At 33.5% G+C, this 22670-nt stretch overlaps 1 protein-coding gene across 1 annotated transcript; it reads right to left on the bottom strand.

Annotated features, from left to right (window-relative positions):
* Positions 1–231: 231 nt before the first annotated feature.
* LOC130453448 (nuclear factor NF-kappa-B p110 subunit-like) lies at positions 232–20771 on the bottom strand. Its single transcript, XM_056793207.1, has 12 exons — positions 20642–20771; positions 18116–18425; positions 16598–16739; positions 15430–15568; positions 13409–13495; positions 12651–12755; positions 11082–11193; positions 9521–9967; positions 6284–6457; positions 4753–5081; positions 1576–1856; positions 232–423 (listed from the first exon to the last, which is right to left on the bottom strand). The coding sequence occupies exons 1-12, from the start codon at positions 20661–20663 to the stop codon at positions 322–324; spliced, it is 2250 nt and encodes a 749-aa protein (XP_056649185.1). The 5' UTR covers positions 20664–20771; the 3' UTR covers positions 232–321.
* Positions 20772–22670: the final 1899 nt, after the last annotated feature.

Here is a 22670-nt window from a genome sequence, read left to right as displayed (position 1 = left end):
TAGATTATTCATTGGTAGAAAACATCCTGTATTCGTCTTCCAAAAGAAGTTCGGGTAAATAGAATAAGCTGAAGAACAGATTTTATCATCTAACAATACAATGAGAGTCAAATACAATTCGAGGTTCCTGGTTACAAACTTAAAGATCGGGATGTATGGGATATGTAATGTATTTCTTTACTCAAGCAGTACATCATTGTTTTGGTTTTGAAAACATAAATAAAAATAGTATCAGGTTTAGAATTTTAATCAGTATAAACTATTTATACACTTTGCTTATCGCTTATGGAAGAAAATCCAGGGTACTGTCCGGCTTATAATTCAATCAAAAATCGTTGACAAAGTATCCCAAGATTCTGGTGTAAAAACACTAACATCATTATAAAGAGCATCTAATTCTTCGATTTGTCGATTTTTTTCTTCCTGAAAGTATCAAAAAAAATTAGCTTTATGTATTTTTAAAGCGGATAGATTTGTGAAGAATAACAATCACTTGTTCTCATGATTTGCTTTATACGACTGATAATTGCCTATAATCAGGATTTTCGTGATGTCCAGGTGAAAAAATCATTTGTAGGAAGACACACATTATAAATATATAAAGGAGGCCCTACACTATCAAGCGGCTTGATGAAATGCTTGAGGCTCCGATTGATGGGAGCTTCAAGTTTGCTTCAAAACACTTCAATCTTTTCATCAAAACTCTCAGTCGAGGCTGAGAAGTGGAGGTGTGAGGAGCATATAATGGTGTCAAATGTAGATTTGAGCTTCCTGGTCTTAACATTGGTTGCTGTGAAGGAGAGAAACCACAAAAAGAAAAAAAGACGGTGGTCTAAGGATGGTATAAAGTGAGGAACCGCTTCACTCATCAACATCTCCTTAACTTTCTGAGTGGTTCGGAACCAGAGAATTATAGGAACTTTCTAAGCATGAACCAAGAAAGTTTCGATAACCTACTCGATTTAGTCCACCAAGACACCGAGAAGAAGAACACGAAAATACGTGAGGCGGTTCCTTCAAGTCATAGATTGTCTGTGGTACCTAGCATCTGGCATGGATTTAGAAGACCTGATAATCATGTGTGCCATTGCTCCGCAGTCTCTGGACAATATTTTATTCACTTCTTATTATAAACAAAAAAGTTCAATTGGTAGCATTCATATCCGTACAAACGAAGATTTTTTTTTCAGTACTGTATTCCGTTCTCTTTTTTTATATTGTTTTTGGTTCTCATCTAAAGAATTTTTGTTTCTTTCGTTACCGTTTGTGGTCATTTGTTCTTTTTTATTGTTTTTTGTTGTCTTCTGATATCTTTTGGGGCTCTTTGTTGTCCTTTGTTACCTTTTATACATATTTTGTGGTTTCATGTTGTTTTCTACTATCTCTCATTGTTTGCTCAATATTTTGTTGCCTTTTAGTACTATTTGTATTTCTTGCAATATGAAAGTAGCCAAAGATACAGATGAAACCATAAAAAACAAGCTAGAAACTAGGAGATTTTATTGAACTTAACTGATACGCTATTCTAATAATTTTGTGATGACTATATATGAATAAAAATAGTATTTTACTCACCATGTATTTTTGAGCTGCAGATCTTATTTCCGAATTAGTTGAAACAAGTGCCGCAGTCAAAGGTGGTATACCAATAAAATCTTTAATGTTTAGATTTATATTTTCTAAAGTTAAAAAATACTCAAATATATCTACTGTTTGACCATTAATAGCCATTCTTATAGGAACATAACCATTCTTCGGACATATCTTGTTAATATCTGCGCTTTTCTGACAAAGTAACTTAACGGCTTCCAAATTTTTTATTTCTTTGATCATAATCGTCAAAACGGTATCACCATCTGGAATTATATTGGTAATTATTGAAGCAAGCAAATTATTAATAGTATTAAAAGTATTATTAATATGAATCTCTAGCCCTGGAGTAGTTGCACCCGGCCAACTATGGTCGCGCTGGATCATATTGATCCAATAGTATTTTTTAGTAATTTTGAACAAAAATCAATTGCAAAGTATATTAGTGAATCAAAAAATATATTGCTGCTAGGTATCTATAATATAAAATACATACATAACAAAAAAAATACAATCAAACAAATCTAACGCAGAAAACACATGAAAAAATAAACCCTATTACAATCGAGTAGATCGAGTCCGCTTGTCGAGTAGGTCTAGTAAAAACTTCTCTAGGCGAAAGAATGCTCGAAGGAGCATTTGCCTTGTTAGTAACGGTAAAACAGTCAGGTCAGCGACTTTTCGTCTTTGTTTTAAGCTGTCCGAGTTTCTGAGCAACTCTGGATTACCTATAAGTCTTGTATTCGAGCATCTCCAGCATCTCCAGGATATGTTTGGGAGCTTAGCTCTGAATGTGCGAGCAATATTCCAAAGATGGATGAATCACTGATAATACGGATTAGAAGCTGTTACGGAGTATAAAGCTTTTTGGTCTTGAAGAAGGCAACAAGCCATGTGACTATGCTTTGAACCTCATATCTTATTTGCGGTGATGGGGATATTTTATGTCCAGACAGGATTAAATCCTGAGCTGCAGTGCCAGCCTACTTTATAAAAATAGCAGCCCGGGTCTTTGCTGCATTGAACTCAATCAGATTGCTTCCACCCCATTCCAAAATGTTTTCAAGATCGGTATTGATGGTGGTGATGGCTACGGATTTGATTGTTATGAGAGTTTACTGTAGCGGTCGATTTCAACGACGAGCTATCATCGGCGAAGCTAGATTTTGTCGAGTAGATTGTTGATGTACAGGAGAAAGAGAGTAGGTGACAAGATTCATTCTTGAGGAACATCAGCGTTGACCTCAAACCTTCCTGATATGTGTCCATCTTGAGAAAGCGACTAATCCAGTCGAAAAGTGAGGACGACAAACCATACGATCTTAATTTATTCAGAAGGTTGTTATGCCAAGCCCTGTTAAAAGCCTTTTATATATCCAGTGGGATTGGTCTGGATTCCCCATAATTCTCTATAGCTTTAGTCCATACGTTGGTGACATAGGCCAGAAGGTCCTCGGTTGATCTATGTTTACGAAAGTCGTATTGATGGTTGCTGATTATGTTAGCAGACTCAAGATATCTCAAGATTTACTGGTTAACAACTTTCTCCATGACCTTGGTAATGGCTTTTTTTTGGTATGGATTGAACCCGAGCAATTTTTCATCTGTAGGGAGAAGACCGCTTTTATATGAAAGAGTTTGCATAGCATAGCTCAGCCGCTCAATTCTTTAATACGTTTAGTGGTATTCCATCTGGGCCTGTCGCTTTATTCATGTTCAAGCCTTTGAGAAGTTTTCCTACATCTTGGTGTCGAAATCCTATTTCTGGCATATATGTACCAACTCCAGGCAGGCTGGGTGGTAGTTTTCCCCGCGAAGAATTTGAAGCAAACGTGCGGCCCAACACACCGCGGTCACCGCAATTGATCCATCTTCTCCTGTCAATGGTGAAATATTTGCCTTACAAAAGCCGTAAGCAGATAAGCAGAAATTTTATTGTTGACTGCAGTGTGTGCAGTGCATTTTGTGTCAAACCATGGATTGTTGTCGGCAAAGCCCTTGAAGGAGTAAGAAATATAGGTTCCATACCAGCCAGAATTACTTCCAAAAGATTATTAAACCTTTGCGCAAACCACTAATTCACTTCTTCATACGAAACAAAAAAATGTACCACACAATTTTGAATACGGCCGATAATCGCTGAAGGAAACATCTGAAGAATATCGTTAAAGCTCAAATAATTCCAAGCCTGCTTGAGCTATTACGGCTGATGCAATGGCGGACCTGTGACTAGATACGTCACTTTATCTACATTAGAACTAAATTGGCTTAATAACTATAATTATTGTTCCCTTTCGCAGGTAATCTACGAAAATTACGCCATGAGCATCCCAAAATATTTTTAGAATTCCCTGTCTGCAAAAGGTTGTATTTTTCAGGCTATGTTGGTCATTGATGTTTTCACTTTTTACTCACGGTCTCCACAGTGTTAGATCCATCACTCACCCATTGCTCTAAGACAATTTTATTTGTTTTGTCTATTCTGCGTCTGCAACAACATTTTATTATATTTTGTGATAGAGATTGGTAGAGCTCTAAAGCTTCCTTTGCTATATCTGTGGGATAGGTAAATGTTTCCTTAAGGTTAAGGCAACAGTCGTTGAATATATCCTTGGCAGTCATAGTAGCATCACTGTCTGTACGACTCTCTGAAGACATCAATTAACCGTGTGTAAGTTTGGTGTAGCAAATACAAATTCTTTTGATTCCTATCGATTCTCTATTACTTAAAAACTTAAGGCAGATGTGAACAATAGCAGTACTGCCGTACTGTTACTCTAAGGAACTGGACTAGAATTGCTGAAGGATAGTTAGAAGCTTTTTTGGCATGCTATTTTCTTCCCGTGTGCGATGAAAGCCAGATAAGACAGGCTGTTGTATCCCGCACCTTCTCTTATATATAAACCAAATTTTATGATGTGATCATTAGTCTATCTTTATCCTTGCACATGTTATATCTTGTAATTGATATACTGCCATATTTTTGTTGTATAAATTTACCTTTATTGGTATGCTTTCCATTACTAAATTAAATATGATGGGAGATAGACTGTTTAACCACTCTTCTGGCTTCAAAACTCTCTTCCTAGCTATCATGTTAATTTTTATGTAGTTTTACTTTGATAGATTATTGTATATGGTAAATCTTCAAGAATCACTTACCTGAATTTTCCATATCTAAGATATCGCTTATTTTCTCGTGCTCGCTATCATCCCTCAAAAGCATTTTCAAAATTTGTATGGATGGATTTACCTTAGCCGCTAAATGTAGAGACGTATTTAAATGATCATCTACTGATGAAATTTTGGCACCGCATAATAACAAGGAACTAATTATTGATTCATTACGACAAATAATAGCGGTGTGTAACGGTGTTTGTCCTTGATTATGTTCTCTCTCCAATAAATGAAATGCTTTATAAAAAGCTATAATTTTTATGAAAAATAAAGCTATTTGATTTTTATTCATGCAAATGAAAACCTTCAAGGCACTGAAATATAAAAATAAGATAATTTGTAACCCAAGTTCCCATTTGTGTAGATTGATTCAAGTTTTTGAAAAATGGTGTTTAAATAAAAATATCTATCAGAAATCAAACTTCTACTATCTACAATCAAACAAATTGGATGTATAGCATTAGTTAAAATTCAGAAAAGGATCTGCACATATTTGACGCATTCCAAATTCGTATAGGGTAGTATAATTACTTGTATGGCGCCATATGGCTCACCTCTTCTGCCATTAAAAAGTTTAAATGTGGGTACCGTTTCCTTTTTCTGTGGATAACCTAGTACTCTAGCAGGTTTCTTTTGGTTCCTTTTAGAAGTGAGAAAATCTGGCGGGAGTTCCTCCGATGTTTTCCGTATGTATTTCAATTACATTTAAAAAAAACTTCATTATTAGAAATTTTCAGACAATAACAATATCCCAAACGACAATATTTGACTACAACAAGTTGGTGCCCCACCCCACTATGCATTTGTGGTGAGGCAATACCTAAATAATGTGTTTCCCAGAATATGAATTGGAAGGCGTGGTTTTATCAAATGGCCCCCGCGATCATCCGACATGAATCCTTTAGACTATTTCCTGTGAGGTCACTTAAATACGATCGTTTAAAAAACAAAACCTACCAATATTCAGGAATTAAAAGATGGCTTGTTGTATTGAAGTCTTTACTATATGTTCTCTAAAAGGGGTAATTTTTCTACTTCCTTGGATATTTGTCTAGTACTCAAGTGTGGATCTACTTCAAACATGAACAAACATTTAAAGATTTGTCTTCGGTTGTAGGTTTTCTGCGCCATGATTTGGATAAATATTTTACAGCAATAGTTTCGTTAAACTTTTTACTAATTTACTGACACTAGACATTGTTACGATAATTTATATTGACACATAAATTATTAAAGAATTGAAATAAACGAGTTTATTCAATCGTAACCATCTAAATGTACAATATTTCTTATAACTTTGGCGGAGATACTTTAAATATAAATATACTCTGAAATCTGACAACAATGTAAATACCACCATAATACCGTCCGTACCACAAGACCCTTTGCGCTCAAAAATTTATAAAAATCGTACAAATCTCTTCCGAGATAATTGAAGCGTTCCGTACATAAAACTCACTCTGTACTTTTACGTATATTCATGGAATTTTTAAATTTGATAGTGAAAAATACTCACTTTTTAACGTAATTCTTTCCTAAAAGGCGAGTTAGCATTTGAACAGCTTGTTGTGGTGTATGTACACTGCTAATGAAATGTATCACTTCTTCTACTACTGTAACTGCCATTAACTCTTCATCAGCAGTGACTGCGATATAATCTTCATTAAGTGAGATAAGTTGCCAAGATAATCTTAAAAATAACTGTAATATAAACTTATAATATGGACATAAGAGAGTCATTTTTAAAGTAAGAACCGATTGCGTACTGTCCAGTGATGTCAGTTTATAATATATCATTCTTCTCCAATGGCTCACTAGATCACCATTACGTTTCAAGTTTCTGGCTTTGGATGTATGGTGGAACTGTTTTTTTTGTGCCCATTCCAATCAGCAATCTTGCATAGTTCGCTCAATAATTCGATTTTTTAAAGCAAACAAAGTTCGTCTCACAGAAATTCATCAGTAGCTTGTTGAAGTTTATGGTGAATGTTAATGGAAATATGCGTAAATGATGTGGGGCTTTACAGCGCAGGAATGACATATGGTCATGATGAAGATCGATTTGGACGGCCTACTTTTGACGAGCTTCATCGGAAATTTTTAACAGTGATTTATCACATTTTTATTGATAAACTTCACTACAAAATATGCGAAATGGTTGCAAAAAATATCAACAGAATACCAAGCGAATGGTCCTTTCTTTGACCTTTTTGGAACACTATCACAAGCATGGTGACGAGTTTTTTATCCACATTGTAATCGCTGATGGAATGTGGATTGCGTACTACACTTCAGAAAGTGAACGTCAATCTATAAAGTACATCACTCAAATTCTCATGATCCGACCACAAAATTCAAACTAGAAACTTCGATATAAAAAATTATGGACTCGGTTTTTTGCAAGACCCTCAATGTATTCTTCTTCTGACAATATCTATCGAGAACCTTATAAGTGTTATCCAAAATGGCTGTTTTAAAGTAGGCACGTTTCGCTTCACGATAATTCTGTGGCCTCACTTTGCGACCAAAATAAATACGTAATTTTCATTGCGAAATTTTTAATCAACCTGCATTTTGACTTAGCATCATTAGACTTTTATTTGTTTCCAAATCTTTAAGAATTTCTTTGAGAAAACCGCTTGGAAAATGGGGAAAAGTTGAAGTAACTATTTTACCTGTTTGTTTATACAGTTCTTCGATAATGGGATCCAGAAGTTAATATCACAGCTTTATAAAATCGTCTACGTTAGTTATATAATGAAAAAAATTCATTTAGTATCATGGTGAATATGTTGAAAAGTGAAACATGTTCATATTTTTGTTTTTGACGCATTCATAGTTGAAATTTTGTCTTATACCATTACAAAGCGGTTCTTAATTGAAAATTGACCCTCGTATATTCATGTTGGTCTCAAAAAAAGCATAAATTAAAAAAACAGTATTGAATCCAGCCTGTTGTGAATCAAATACATATTTCGAATTCACTTCACATTTTAATGGGGTAAATACAAAAAAATGATATAAAATTTTTCAATAATTTTCGTATATCATGAGGACTTTTCGAAAATCATAACCCGGGCTTAGGTAAATCAACTATTAGCGGATCCTAGCCCAGAACGTTATGATATACAAGAACTTTATATTTTTGTGTATTAATTCTTCCATGATATTTAATTTTTTTTGTATGATAAATTCTAGATGTTTAATAATTGTCATCGAGCAGTTATGATCGATTTACAACTTCACACGGATTTTGCATAAAAGTACAAAACTAATAAGTTATTTTTATGCTAAAATACCGAACACTACAAAAGTCGCAATCAATCGCGCTGCTCATGAGAATTAATATCAATTAATTAATAGTAGACAGTCATTTACGATGCTTTGAAGTTCAAAAAACAATGGACAAACTCGTCAGCTAATCGTATTTACCCACCGGTCTATCAGGATAGAAAGGATCATATCATATAACTACAACTCGATCAGTTTCCGACCGACAATAAACTTGATCTTGGTTAGTTTCCGAACATTCTGATCATAATCGACTTAACCCGATCATAGTTCCGAAAAGTTCTATATTCTTCATTTGACGAACTACTGAAAAGAATGATAGACGATTTGGAAGACTTTTGAATAAGAAAATACATAAATCCCAGATAGAAACTGTTCATATAATTTAGTGTTTTCTATGAAGATTGTACGGGAGGATTATGTACGAAAATTGTATTAGTAATTTTTAGACATACTAGAGGCTACACTGCCTTCTAAAACAGTCTCGATGGAATTCTTGGCATTTGTTGTGATTATGATCCGGATAAGGCTTGATCAGTTCAGTAGAAGTTGGTACCTGCTCATCGTGATTTGAACGCTAATATTTATTTTAAAAAAGGACTACTAGAGGAATTTCATCAATCTTAAGTGGAATGATTTGGCCAGTCCTTGCTTTAACGAGCAATAATGTTTAATCCAGAATCCGGAATTAGAGAATTAGAGAGAGAGATGAACCTCGTCCTGGCCCATTACCGTTAACTCAGAAAACTTTGAAGCTGTGAAAAAGCGAGTGACTTATGACAAAGTCGAGAAGACCTATGGATGGGATCGGCCACATAAATATAGATCACCTACGCTTAATTTCATCACTAAGTGATACGCAAAAAGCGGCCAGGATGATGATAACGGATGTAGCAAAAACATTCAGGGTGTCTACAAGGGTTTAGTATTAGAAGGGGACCTGCCACCTACAAAAATTCGACGTTCGACGTTTGGATAAAAACTAGTGGTTGCACTCTGCTAGGTGTCCTCCAGAAACGAGTATACGTGAGATTAATTAACATCATAACATAATTCTCCAGCTCATAGTGCTGTTAATTTCACCAAACAGCGAGTTACACTGTTTACCACATGCTGGTTTGGTGAGTAATTTTTTTGTTTTTAATTCTTGACCGTTAAAAAAATTACGTCGTCGACGATTTAACAACGACAATGAAGCATTGTTTTAATGGTTTTACCGAATGAACAAGTGTATAATTTAATATTATTTTTCAAAATAATATTTCAGTGATTTAATATCTAAAAATCTACAGCATGACCATCACATGATAAAGATAACAGACCAGGAAGAAATTAGGGATCTTTTGAATGGACCTTAATATACGTATAATTATTAATGATTGATTTTGAGACCTTGATTCTACAGTGTCCACAGAAAATCATGAGAACTGCTTCGATATTTTATTTAAGTTCAATAACTTACTGACTTGTAGACTGTGAAATACCATGAGACTCCGAATTATCAAGTTCTAATTTTTTAAAATGGGGTGCAAATTTTTGTTGATACTCTGAATACATTGTCTTGAACTCAACAGAATTGAAATTTTTGACAGCTATTGGTAGATCTTCACTGAATCCTCTTGAAGTACATGCATTATTAGTAAATTGATCTATTTGTAAATTGCTAATCGCCGCAGATAACCTGCTATGAATTTTGTCGTTGTCGCTACAAACTTTAGTACGGGCCAGTTTTCGTTTCTCTGCTAGATATTTTCGCCTCTCGTGTACATATTTGCGCGAGATAGTAGCATTGGGAATATAGCGAAAAGATTTTGATTGCGGACTAATGTATCTCATTGGACGTACTAATTCAATAAAAGCATTGACAGGTGTGGTAATATCTTGATTGTAGTATTCCGGAGTGAGCAACCTTAAAAATAAATAAGCATTGAATGACTCACTATATTTCAGAAATATAAATAAAATTCATAATCAGTTACTGATCAGGAACAAAGATCCAGATAAGATTGTACGACTCGACTTCAAGATCCAGAAACTTGATAATGGATTTCTTGTGACCTTGCTGAATGAGCCGTGCGATCTATTTCTTTTATGTTTTTTACAAATTTCAGGTCTCTACGAAAAAAGCGCCGACCAATTTCTATCCCTAAGCTAAAGGTAGAAATCCAACGCTTCATCATGGTCAAAATGTCAACAATTTTATGTATATAGAGCAACATGACTATATTTTATGCTATACAGAATCGATAGATGTCTAAAATGCATCATCTTCACTTGCTAAAAAAGTTTGAATTATTACTCATCAGATTGAGGGATGTTGAGGAAAGTTTGATTTTTTTTTAAATGGTTATGCAAAAAACTATTAATGTTTGAAAATTGTAGAAAGAGGATTATGGTTTATTATTATGGGAAAAATTTTATTTATTGATTTTTTCAGATATTTTAACCTCCCACTGGGCTAGATCTATATAATCTAATGATCTATGGTGATAGGAGGTGTGTGTGGAAAGTAATGAGACTGTCTCTGATTTACCCCCCTTGAACAGCTTACGATGTAGTAGTAGTATTATTGATAGCAAGTTTTCAATATCAATCGGTCAGAATATTTTCCATATTTTCAAAATTGACGTTCATTCAGAACATATTCCAATTTCGCGAAAAGGAAAAAATCAGACAACAAGCTCTAGAACACCTTTAACCGATTGGCATTCTATTCAATTGTGAAGTTTTTGGCACAAATCGTTCTAAGTTTTGTGTAATGTTTTTAAGTTAGAGGTCTCTCTAAACGAAGTTGATCTTTGAAGTCTTCTTGACCTTCCAAAAATGATTGGTGTTAGCTTGAAAATTATGCTCTCTAGAAATCGTTTCTATTTTTTAAAAGTCTGAATCTCAAATTCGAGAAAAAGTACCATTTGCTCTAAATGCCTCTATTACACTACTAAAACAACGAAGGAATATTCCCCGCAGTGTTGCCAGACTCATTATTTTTCTCGCATACTTCGTATAACAGAAAACATACTTACTTAATCACAATTCCATGATGAAATACATTCACTTCTCTTCCCCAATCCTCCCAAACTAAATTACCTTCATTGTCCAGTTCAAAGAAGCGAACTTTGATGTTACTAGTATTATCTAAAAAACTATTTGTGTTATAATGGAGGAAGATTGAACTTTGTTACCAAATGAGAGGCCGTCATAGATATACTTGTTTTTTCGAGGAATCAAGTTTTACCTTAAAATGAGATGAAGATATTTTGATCTAAAAATATTCACGATTATGAAATCATAACAAATCTGTACATCAAATGAGTAGATAGTGCAGATGCAACCGTGGAAAAAATAACAATCAACATAAGTTTTATAAACTATTTATAGTAGGAATGAATAGTAACAATAGGTACACTTATCTTGAAAGTAATGTCATAAGAGGATGCTCCGAAAAGTACCTGGCATGACCTAGAGATGGCGGTTGTTGCTTTAAAAATACCTCTGTATTAGAAAGTAGACAATCTGTACAATATATGTTCCAAGTTTGAAGATGCCACGTTGTTCAGTATTTGTTTGGGAGTCCTCAATAGTAAACGTTTTCAGTGAATTTGTAAGCATGGAAAACATTGGTCATCGTTATGTGATACAATACTTTTGTTTGAAAGGCCTAAGCCCAACCAATATAAAAGCTGAGCTAGATTATACTTTTGGTGAGATTGTTCCTTCGTTATCAACAGTAAAATATTGGGCAGCAGAGTTTAAACGATGCCGTACGACCTGCGAAGACCAGCAGCGCAGTGATCGACCAAATAGACTAGCAAACATAGTAGTTATTCGAAAAGTGCGATACATCCATATTAACTGAAAATTTGGACATGAGAAAAACCGCAAGATGGATGCGCGGTTTGCTCACAATGGAACAAATACACCCTTTCAGCCGTGGAGGTTTTTATAGCACCTCTGCTATTCGAGCAGATTGAGTTCACTGTTTTTCTATGGCATCGATTAAGTATTGTTAGTCCTTATCACATCATAGCCAATACTTCGACTTGGAAGACTGTAACATGTCATCAGCCAGGAATGAATCAAGATTTTTTTCTTTGGCTTTTTGTGGTGAATATTAGGGGTACTTTTTAGCATTGAGTAGCATCGTCCTCACATAGTGACAACGATTAGTACGTTTTATATTAAATAAAACACAAGAATAACATATTTTCGAAAAAAGAAGTGTTTTTGCGTTGTCTGCCAGTCCATAAAATTCTTGCATACTTCCCTGATTCTTATACTGAAACGCATTTCGACTTAATTAAAAAGAATTGGATTAGTTGTAGTATTTATCTTGTACGAAAAATGAACAAAACTCAAGATGAAAAATCGTAAAATACACAAAATGGTACAATGCTATAGCAGCCACCGTACACTCAATGTCTACTTGCGCCAAAATAATGCATTATGATTCTAATTAACAATTGGTGAAAGTCCTGTTCGTCATTATTTGTCAATATTTTCTTGGTGATCCATAAAATTTATTGGAGCTGTAGATAAAGATTACTAATTTCTTTTTGGAATAACAAATATAGAATTAGATTGATGGGACTTACCTTCCATATCCAAATTAACTAATAAAGTTACATTGGCCTTTCCCTTGGCGCGGCTGTTGACACGACTCAACATGTATATTTTCGAATCATTTTCAGGAGTAATACCTAAACAAGCAAAATTAACATAAAATGTGAATTACTGAATAACTACTTAACATGAATAAATACAGAAAGCAGACTTTTCCAAGTAGTTCTTGGAAATCGCCCTTATTGAGCAGAGGAAGTTCCAATATGTTCATACTTATTTTTCAAAATTATCACACGATTGTTTTTGAATATTCAAATTTGAAAAATTTTACCGTGCAACCCTGTGCTAGTTTCTAGAAAATAAGAAATTCATACTAAAATAGCAAAAGGTAATAAACATATGGACTACTCTAAACATATTAATGAGATCAAAAAAGTAAAAAAAATAAAGATATATACTACAGTAATTAGAATCAAGGTATGTTTGTCAAAAATGGGTACTTAATCAAGGGAGGATAAAATATATGACCGACTCAACTGAGAAGAAAGATAAGAATCAATAAAGAAAAAAGATATTTACAGTAGTCCGGATATAAATCCGTGAGATTTCGGTCAAGTGGAAGATTAATAGAAAGAAACTAGAAAAAAACATAACGACCCAGGCAGATATAATGATAAAAATTTCAGAAGACTTAGATGCCACAAATATCAATAACATAAAAGCGAAAACGAAAGAAACCGGTTTGATTTAAAGCTGTCTGTAAGCCACTCAACCTATACGATAAACGTACCTCTAATGAGTTCTTGATTTCTAAACTTGAGAAAGGCCAATGCAGTTGTATTATCTTCTGTTAGTCTTGAAATATTCCTTACCATGTCTAAAAAATAGAAAAAATATTTTAAATGTTATGCTCTATGTAGCTCACTGAATTGTTCCATACATTGTTTGAATCATCTACTTCAGAATCAGTCAGGTGTGGTTCCAAAAGTAAACGATTCTTACCAATGTTCATGTATGCACAAGTACAAATCTATTTAAACATTTGAATGTTAAAATATTCAGAAAAAAAATGCAAAGAAGAACTAATTTAGCTCAAAATGTTCTGAATACAATCATCATGACTGCAACAGTCTTATGCAGTTGAGGCAAAAAAATAAATAAATTATATTACATTGTTAGAAAATTATTGATGATTCTGTATTATCGAAATTGCAAATATTTTCAATAAATTTTACAATGGTATTTGCCTCTAATCGATGATTAAATTATATACTGAATATTTATGAACCTAAATTTAGTTTTAATAACGACCTGAGAAGATTCGCATTGATAGCAAAAGCTGGCAGCACTTTTGATAATCGGACATGAAAAAGCTGCATTGCTGCATATTTTTGCTTATTGCGAAAGATTTTTCGTAGTCAAAAGAAAATTTAGTGAAAAATTATGGCGTCAAAGTAGAATCAATTCTAGACATATGACACATACAAAGTGTCGAATGTAAAAGGATTGATATGAATCCTCAAAAATATATATTCGTGCAAAGAATATTCCTTTTCGCTTGGAAGTGCTTAGTTTAATGAATTGTTGGGGTTAATGTCAGATTTAAAATCAATATATAATTTTTAAGCAAGTGTTTTAAGTTTGAAAGGGATTTACGAAGTTTATATACCTCAAAATTATGTCACTCACAAACAAACAAACAATGAAGCAAAACGAAAGAAAGAATTTAATGAGACTGTAAAACCGATCGTACAGAGGCCACTTTTTATTTTCAAGCTTGCTACAGATTGGCAGTTGGACCAACTGCGACTTACGACCGATTTTCTGGTGGCCGCGGTTGTATCTTATAACACATCACTCAACAAGTCGTGTGACCAACTAAGAAAAGCAAATTTTTTGCCAAAAAATGATTTTTTTCATCAATGTAATCTCCTTCAAGAGCAATTCAATCATTCCCACGCTTCTCTAACTTCTCGATGTCGTGCTTGTAGAAGGATTTATCTTTTGCTTCAAAATAGGTTTCAGTTTCAGCAATTACTTCACACCAGCGAGTATTTTTTGAGATCAGGGAATAGCCAGTAGTCATTAGGGGTAACATCTGGACTATACGCTGGATGAGGAAGCAATTCAGAGTGTAATTCGTTAAATTTAACCATCTTTGTATTCTTGTAATTCCTGTAAGACAGTGTTTTTTTATGTTTTCTGGAGTAACGACTGTACACCAACGTACAACAAACCAATAACAAATGGTTCTTTTCGATAGAGCAGAGTCCGGATAACACTTTTGAAACCATGAGCTCGTACAGTATTTCTTCTCATCAAGAAGCAATGATAAATTAACACACGAAATTGTTTTGAATCCATTGATTTTGAAATAACAAAAGTAGCTTCATTTAAATGGCTGTCATTTTTTTCGGACTAATCGAAATGTCATGAAATTTTACACATAAGCTTTTGAAAGTTGGTACTTCATAAACATCATATGGATTTGACAATGAAGCATAGAAAGAAGTAGAACGGTTAAGAATTTCATCGAAATATTTTCCCCGAAATTTACAATTTTACATATTTTCAAAAAAAAAATATTAAGATTAAGATATTAATTTTTTTATTTCGAGCTCTGCACTGTATATAAGATGCTTAAAATATTGAATTATATTTTTTATAAAATTTATTTGTTCAATCCAATAATTATTTTTGGAGATCTATCACTCTTGACGCCATTCTGTTTCAAACAACGTTTATTTTATAAAGGTTGTTGTATTTTTTATGGGTTTCCCAAAATTTATAAAATGTTAATAAGATACTTACAGATATTGAAAACAGGTTCTGAAAAAAGGGGTTCACAGATGGGATATAAAATTCCATTTTTTTCGCTAAAAGCATCGAATCGTAAACATATTACGTGACTATTAATATGTTTACTTTCTATCTCAGCTAATTCTTGTATCTGAAACAGATATATTAATAATTTTCCTAAAGAGTTGACTAACAATTGTTTTGCTAAAATTTTAGATTTATTAAATAACTGAGAAAAAAGATATTAATGTATTTTTGCGAGTTGCATGTGCTGTTGAGGGGTGTATGACACCATTTCTTAACGAGGTTTGAAACGATTACTCTTACTAGCCCCATATGACATGACAAGTTTGCCATTTTGACATGTCGCCAAAAAGAATTCTTCTATTTTGATCAGTTATAGATGTCTTTTTAAGCACCGCGATTGAATTTTCATGCACCAATCGACACGAGCATTCTGTTGAGCGATGATCAAATTTTGCGGTATCCAACGCGAACAAATGTTCATGCAATATTGAATGTATGCGAATGGAACTAACGTCGAAGTATGCCTCAATATCGCGGTATGTCACATGACAATCTTGTAATATCAGTTCACGCACAGCATCGATTTGTTCTGGCCCAACAGCTGATTGTAGACGACCGTCAAGGAATTCATTCTGTACCGAAGTGCGACCACGATTGAATTTGGAAAATCAGCAAAAGTCGCAGCGAGTTGCTGCACACTGCTGTTGGTTAAGTATCTATAAGCAACTCAAAAATCACTCGTATGACAACACGTTCTGAATACGTTAATCATAAAAAATGTTAAACTTTATGATTCAAAGTCAGAGTTAACATATTCATATCAGTGTTGCAATATCTCAAAACTTAAGTAGCAGCCGTTGTAGATCATGAAAAATTGAAAATATATGAAAATATACACAAGGTGTACTTGGATGAGTCGATCAGATCAGCTTTATCTTCGCAAGTTCTTGATCATTATTTTATTACATTTGAAGCTGTCTTTCACCATATCAAACGGATTCTAGTGGCTATTTATCGAAAATTACATAGTAAGGCACTAAAATACAATTTTGAAACAAAATAGATGAGGAATTGAAATCATTGTTGATATAATTCTACCTGTTCTTTGTTTCAGATTTTCTTTCTTTTATATCATTCATAACTTATTACACACCTCCTCCAACTCCTTGGCGTTCAGTTCTCTAATGAACCCTTCTGTTCTTGCGATATGTTCTTTCTTCAGTTGACTTTTTTTTCTTACCAAACTTGATACAACATCTTTTGTTTTAGTCATTGTTATCAGCAGATTACTAAACCTGAAACACAATTTAGTAGTATAAAAAACAATCCTCGAAATTATAGAAAGACATCTTTGATCTCAAAAGTCAATTTTGCAGCATAATTGCTAGTTGATGATGTTTTAGCAATAAGATATAGAGAACCACTTTGGGTTTGATGCTTTTTGGGAAGGAATTCTCAATATCGAATTGGATTGATTTCGAACGGTACTGATATTAGATTTATTTCCTCTGTAGGGCTTAGGATGCTTTTAAATGTTATGGTTTCGCATAATATGTCTGTGCGTTTCCATAAATACAGCATGTATGGATATGTTAGTATGGAGATAAGAATGAAAATAGCTCAATGAAACAATTAGCTGTAAGTTAATTAAAACGAGAAAAAAGATATATAAAATATAGACGAGTAGAAGCGAAAATAGAAAATGTTGAGGCTTATTCATCAAGAATTGTCCTCATTGTAATTAGAGATTTTAATTAAAGCACTTGAATAAAAAATTGAGGTCAGTGACTACTCCACACTTCTAGTAATTTGAACAAAAAATATTCTTATATACTGCGACCCAAAGGATCTATTGTGCCCCCCTTTCGTGCTGCGGTACTGGGGAACCCAGTGTTTACAGCTGATCTGTTAATCCCACTCCTTTTAAAAAGTCTAGAATGCGGGATGGCTTTAATTGCCAGAGATCTTCGTCATCTATTTCAAGCGCTTCCAGGTGCAGTGCTCAGAAAGTTCCGGAATCTTTTACGCTTCGAAAGAATATGGATAGAGGTTTCTCGTCCCCTATGCAACAAAATCTGCACGCAACTTATTAAAAAGATAGGTTAAAATCATTGATAATATTTGTTATGAAACACTCTGAATTTCAATAAGAAGGAATATTTTATTTAACTGCTGTAGGTTAAATCTTTTAGTTTACCCAGTTACTATGTGTAAGCAATCTATAGAAGAAGTCATGGTTAATAATGATACGAAAGAAGTTATATATATATATATATATATATATATATATATATATATATATATATATATATATATATATATATATATATATATATATATTGATATTGAGAAGTGTTGGAGTAAAAAAAGAATAGAAACTAGAATATGAAAGCAAAAAAGATTAGTTGATAAGTTAAAAGTGGGTATACATTATGAAAAATTACAAAATTGATGAGAAAAACTTAAGCTTAAACATAGACTCGATTAAGCCTATAACTTAATTAGAAAAGATCAGAATAACTTCTCACAGAGCAAGACTGGTGATGCTACATATACACAGTTTTTATTTTTATAAAATCTCGATTCTCTGCGTTTCTTTATGATTATTAGGTATAAATAGAATTTTCAGCTATTTATGGTTTTGAATTAACACAGATATTAATCTACTTACACAGCTCTATAGCCATTTTCAGGTCCAACAAAAATATGATGAGGATCGTAGTGTAGATCCTGACCAATTTTCATAAATAATTCATTAGCATGCGGTAAAAAATCTTTACCAAATGCATTTGTCTGATAAATGGAACATCTAATAATTACACTGCCTGAACAATTTGTAATTTCTACTGTAGGATGGGTCTTATTTCCAAAATTATTAGAATTTAAACCTTTCAACGCTGGACGTCTGGTCATTATCGCTTCAGAACTGTATAAAAATCTATATTGGGATATAGGATTTTCTACTAACTGAAGTGAGGCTTCTGAAAAAGTAAAAATTAAATCGAATCTTCCTAATTTACGGTTAAATAAATTATTCAAAAACTATGTTGCAATGGCAAGTTTCGTATCTGTCTGAATTTAAGGTGTTATTACTTGTGATTATCATATCTGTCAGTTCTATGCTATATAGTTCAAGTATAATATTTATTAGCCTATTGAGGCTATCCAGTATTTAAGGATTCGCGACTCCCAGAAACAGCTTTTATACGGGGGTCATGCTTTGCACCCTTTGGAAGAGGTTGGATCCTGCCCGAGCTCATTAAATTATTTTCCTGTTTCCGCCTATCGATAGTCCTGCCAGTGATGCTTTACCTGCCCCATTTTAGTGGGTCCAGTTGAATGTTCTGTGCTTGCGGACCATCAAGATTTTCCACATCTGACTGCAGCAGCTTTACTATTCCCTTTAGCAACAATCCTCTAAGCTTTTCTAGCACGTAATGATAGAAGAACTGGTGCTTCACCTACCTCGCGCCATAGCAACCACCGAGTTGACGTGATGCCGCTGCAAATGGGACTATCAGTAGAGTTTACTGTCCAGGATGACATCCAGCTTTATTCTTTTTGGAGATACGTAATTCTAACTATAGAACTAGGTCTATAAGCTAGATTGGTGACAATATTTTTTCGAATTTATTCATAATAAAATTTGGAACATAGCTATTTACATAAGTATCATCTAAACAATTATTTTATTCTGGTTATTAAATGATAATTGATTTATTTGTCAACTAGTGTACCCATTGCGACTGAATATTTACGGGAAATATCAAAACAAACAGACATACGTCGTACTGTCCTCCAAAAATTATATCTAAGAACTAAATGCATCCTTACCGTATACAGCGAATGCAGGAACTATTGGATGATGATTATGAAAAGCGGTTAACCTTCTGTGAGTGGGCTCGAGAACAAATTCAGCAAAACAGAGATTTTTTCAATTTTGTATTATTTGCCGGTGAAGCAAAATTTCATAAAAATCACTTTCCATTATTATGCAACAGATCCACCGCATTTTATACGGACTATAAGTCAAACAGGGTCATAGGCCCATATTTCTTTGACGGAACTTTTAATGGGCAAGTTTATTTAAATTTCTCACAAAACGAATTACCCCAACTAATTCAGCAATTACCTGCTCATGATAGGCGGCGAATGTGGTACCTACATGACGGTGCACCAGTTCATCATACCCAACTGATCAATACACATTTAATTAATGAATTTCCCGTAAGATGGATAGGTAGAGAAGGACCCCATAAAAGGCCACCTCATTCACCGGACCTTACAAAAATGGATTTTTTTTTGGTGGGGTTACGTGAAAGAACAAGTGTACAGAACACCCGCGGCTACTAAGGAAGACATAAAGAATAGAAGTAAGGAGTTTCCCGCACTGCTGATGTCAATATGTTACATCGTGCTAGTAGAATTTTTGAATATCGCATACATTATTGTATGGAACTAAATGGTGGTCATTTTTAACATTTAATTAAATAGTTTTTAGTTCTTTCTCATTTGTGGTTAATTATTTTTGTTTAATTTGTTTATTTTGAGAATTGTAGATACCCTATTCATTTTATTACAGTTTTTAAAGGTATAAAATTACTGGTTTGATTTTATCACAAAAACTAGAAGTATTTCAAACGTCACATTCAGTGTATACTTGTAAACTAAAACAGTCAATTTTAGAGTGTACATTACCAGACATAATTTGAAAGGATAAAATAGTTTTATAAGACGGTAAAATAATATACTGAAGGTTCCATTTCAAGTTTTTGCTAATTGAAATCTTCTGAATTAATGCTTATCTAAAAAACTCCCCGAATCCCAAACGAAACTTCTACTCTGTTCAGACATTTCAGCCATCCTTTACCTTCGTACTTACCAAACAAGTTTAGTTACTTTTCACTATTTAAAAAAAGTTTACTTCATGTTGTCAAGCTTAGACTGAACCTACCTACCTCAAGATATTTTAGAAATGTGTATCTGTGCAAATATAACAACTTTTATTTAAAAAATTTAAGTAAGTTATTGCACTTCCACATACTAATGGGCCACCCCGTATTATTTAATAGGAATAAAACTGTAATTGATTAATAATAATCTAAAATTATAAACATACATAACCTATAAATACTGAATTTCACTTTTCAAATTTTCTTGACACAAACAGGAATAATAGTATTTATTTCTTACTCACTATTTTGGAATATTTGTGCCATTATTAAATAAACAATTTGCGCACACTATTTACACTGCGAACTCCATACAATTACGTTGCAAATATTGCAATACACAATGTTGGGTTTTCCTGACTGAATCACAAAAGTATAATTATTTTTAATTTATTATACAAGGAGAGTGTCAGTTGTTCTAGAAAAATTTTGTAGTAACACAAGAATGAATATCATATTGTGATAAAATAGGCCTATACAAATACGAAAATATGAAAAAAATAATTATAACACGTAAGGTTTTTATGTTATATTTATAGAGCCATATTCAATGGTAAAATATTTAATATTAATTAAAAAAATAGTTTCACGTTTTTTAAATCGTATATGTTGAAAATATTTACATCTAATAAACATGCCTCACATCTATTAAAAACAAAAACTTTAAAAAAAATCACTTTAAATATTAATTAGCTCTACTTTTTTCTTTTATAACGGGTTGCACTTTCAATTTGAAAAAACAGTAATCACCCATCACGGCCGAATTCCATGGTCCTTGATCCCGAATTTCCATTGTTCTAATATCTTGGTGAAACCCTTCACCCTGCTCATCACTGAGAGCTCCCAAATTTTCGGGAAAAAAAGTCATGAATTTTCAATGACATTTGAGCACCAAGGGATTTGTAGGCGTCTAGAAGTTCATCAACTAACTGTTGGTAGTTTAAATTCATATTGTTGCCCAAAAAACCCTTCACTACACTAACAAATGCCTATCATGCTCTAAGCTCCTGTCTGGTGAGCTTTTTTGCAAAATTGTCATGGTCCAGTAATTTTCTTATTTGTGGCCCAATAAAAATACCTTCCTTTAATTTGGCATCACTCAACTGGGGAAAGACTTCCCTAAGGTATTTGAATCCATCACATCCATTTACAAAGTTTTTCATCAATACAAATTTAATGTGAAGGGGAGGCAGAAGGACATTTCAGGATCTACAAGGGGTATAAAATTAACATTTTGAGATCCCTGCTGAAACTTACTTCTTACTCACAAATTTTTTTTACATAGCGATCTACTGCTCGACTGTCCCGTAGACAAAAAAAATAGCAATGTTTCGTGAACCCTCCCTGAAGTCCCATTAAAATTCCCATCACCTACAGGTCCCCACATATCTGCCACTTATACTTGTAGTTAATTTTGTATAAAAGCGAATATTTTCTTTCATCTTCACAGAATGAGCAACTGGTATAGACGGTTTTAAATTTCCAATGTGTAATAACATTGCTTGTAAACTATATTTAAATGAGTCAATAAATAGGCGCCACTCACTGGGATTATGCTCAATATCAAGTTCCTTCCACATCACGAATTTTTCAAACTGTAGAATGCAGAAAATGTAACATTTCTTTTTCTAAAGGTCGTAATTTTTGTCTCTTTGGTCAACAAGTTCCATGTCTTAAGACGGGAAGCAAAAAGTTGCTTTAATAACCCCAAATCATGTGCTAAATCATTCAACTCACTTTGAACAATCAAATGTGGCTCACGGAACTGGTAATTGAAATAAAAATAGGGTCAGTGCATTATTCTTCGGAGCTTCCTGATGATAAGTTGCCTCCAGTATCTTCTAAAACAATATTTTGCGGATCTAAAGGCGCAATCAGTACTGGTGAATCTTCGTTATGAGGAACGGCAAATTTGGATACTCGACCTTGTGTTTTCATTTCTTAGAATAACCTTCAGTCTTTTTTAGAGAAAAATAGCAAAAGTCGTCAAAATGGTTAATAGGTTTCCGCGATACCATTGGAATTACAAAAGGCATGGTTGTTTGTGTTCCCATTCATCTTCTGCACCAATGACACGCTACAACTAACACCCCACTGCTTGTCTTGGTCACCAATTAAAGAACCAAAATATTTGAAATAGGCTTTTTTCACATTTTCGGAAAATGACCTGGCTTGTGATTTCACCATAAATTCTCCACAAATATAGCAAAATTTATCAAGAGAAGATTGCAAATGCGCCGTGTTTGACTCGACATTTTCGTCTTTATAATCATT

This window comes from Diorhabda sublineata, chromosome 2 (assembly GCF_026230105.1).
Source record: "Diorhabda sublineata isolate icDioSubl1.1 chromosome 2, icDioSubl1.1, whole genome shotgun sequence".
NCBI classification, from domain to species: domain Eukaryota; kingdom Metazoa; phylum Arthropoda; class Insecta; order Coleoptera; family Chrysomelidae; genus Diorhabda; species Diorhabda sublineata.
Note: the sequence above shows the minus strand (reverse complement) of the source record. Positions and strands in the feature narration are given on the sequence as shown.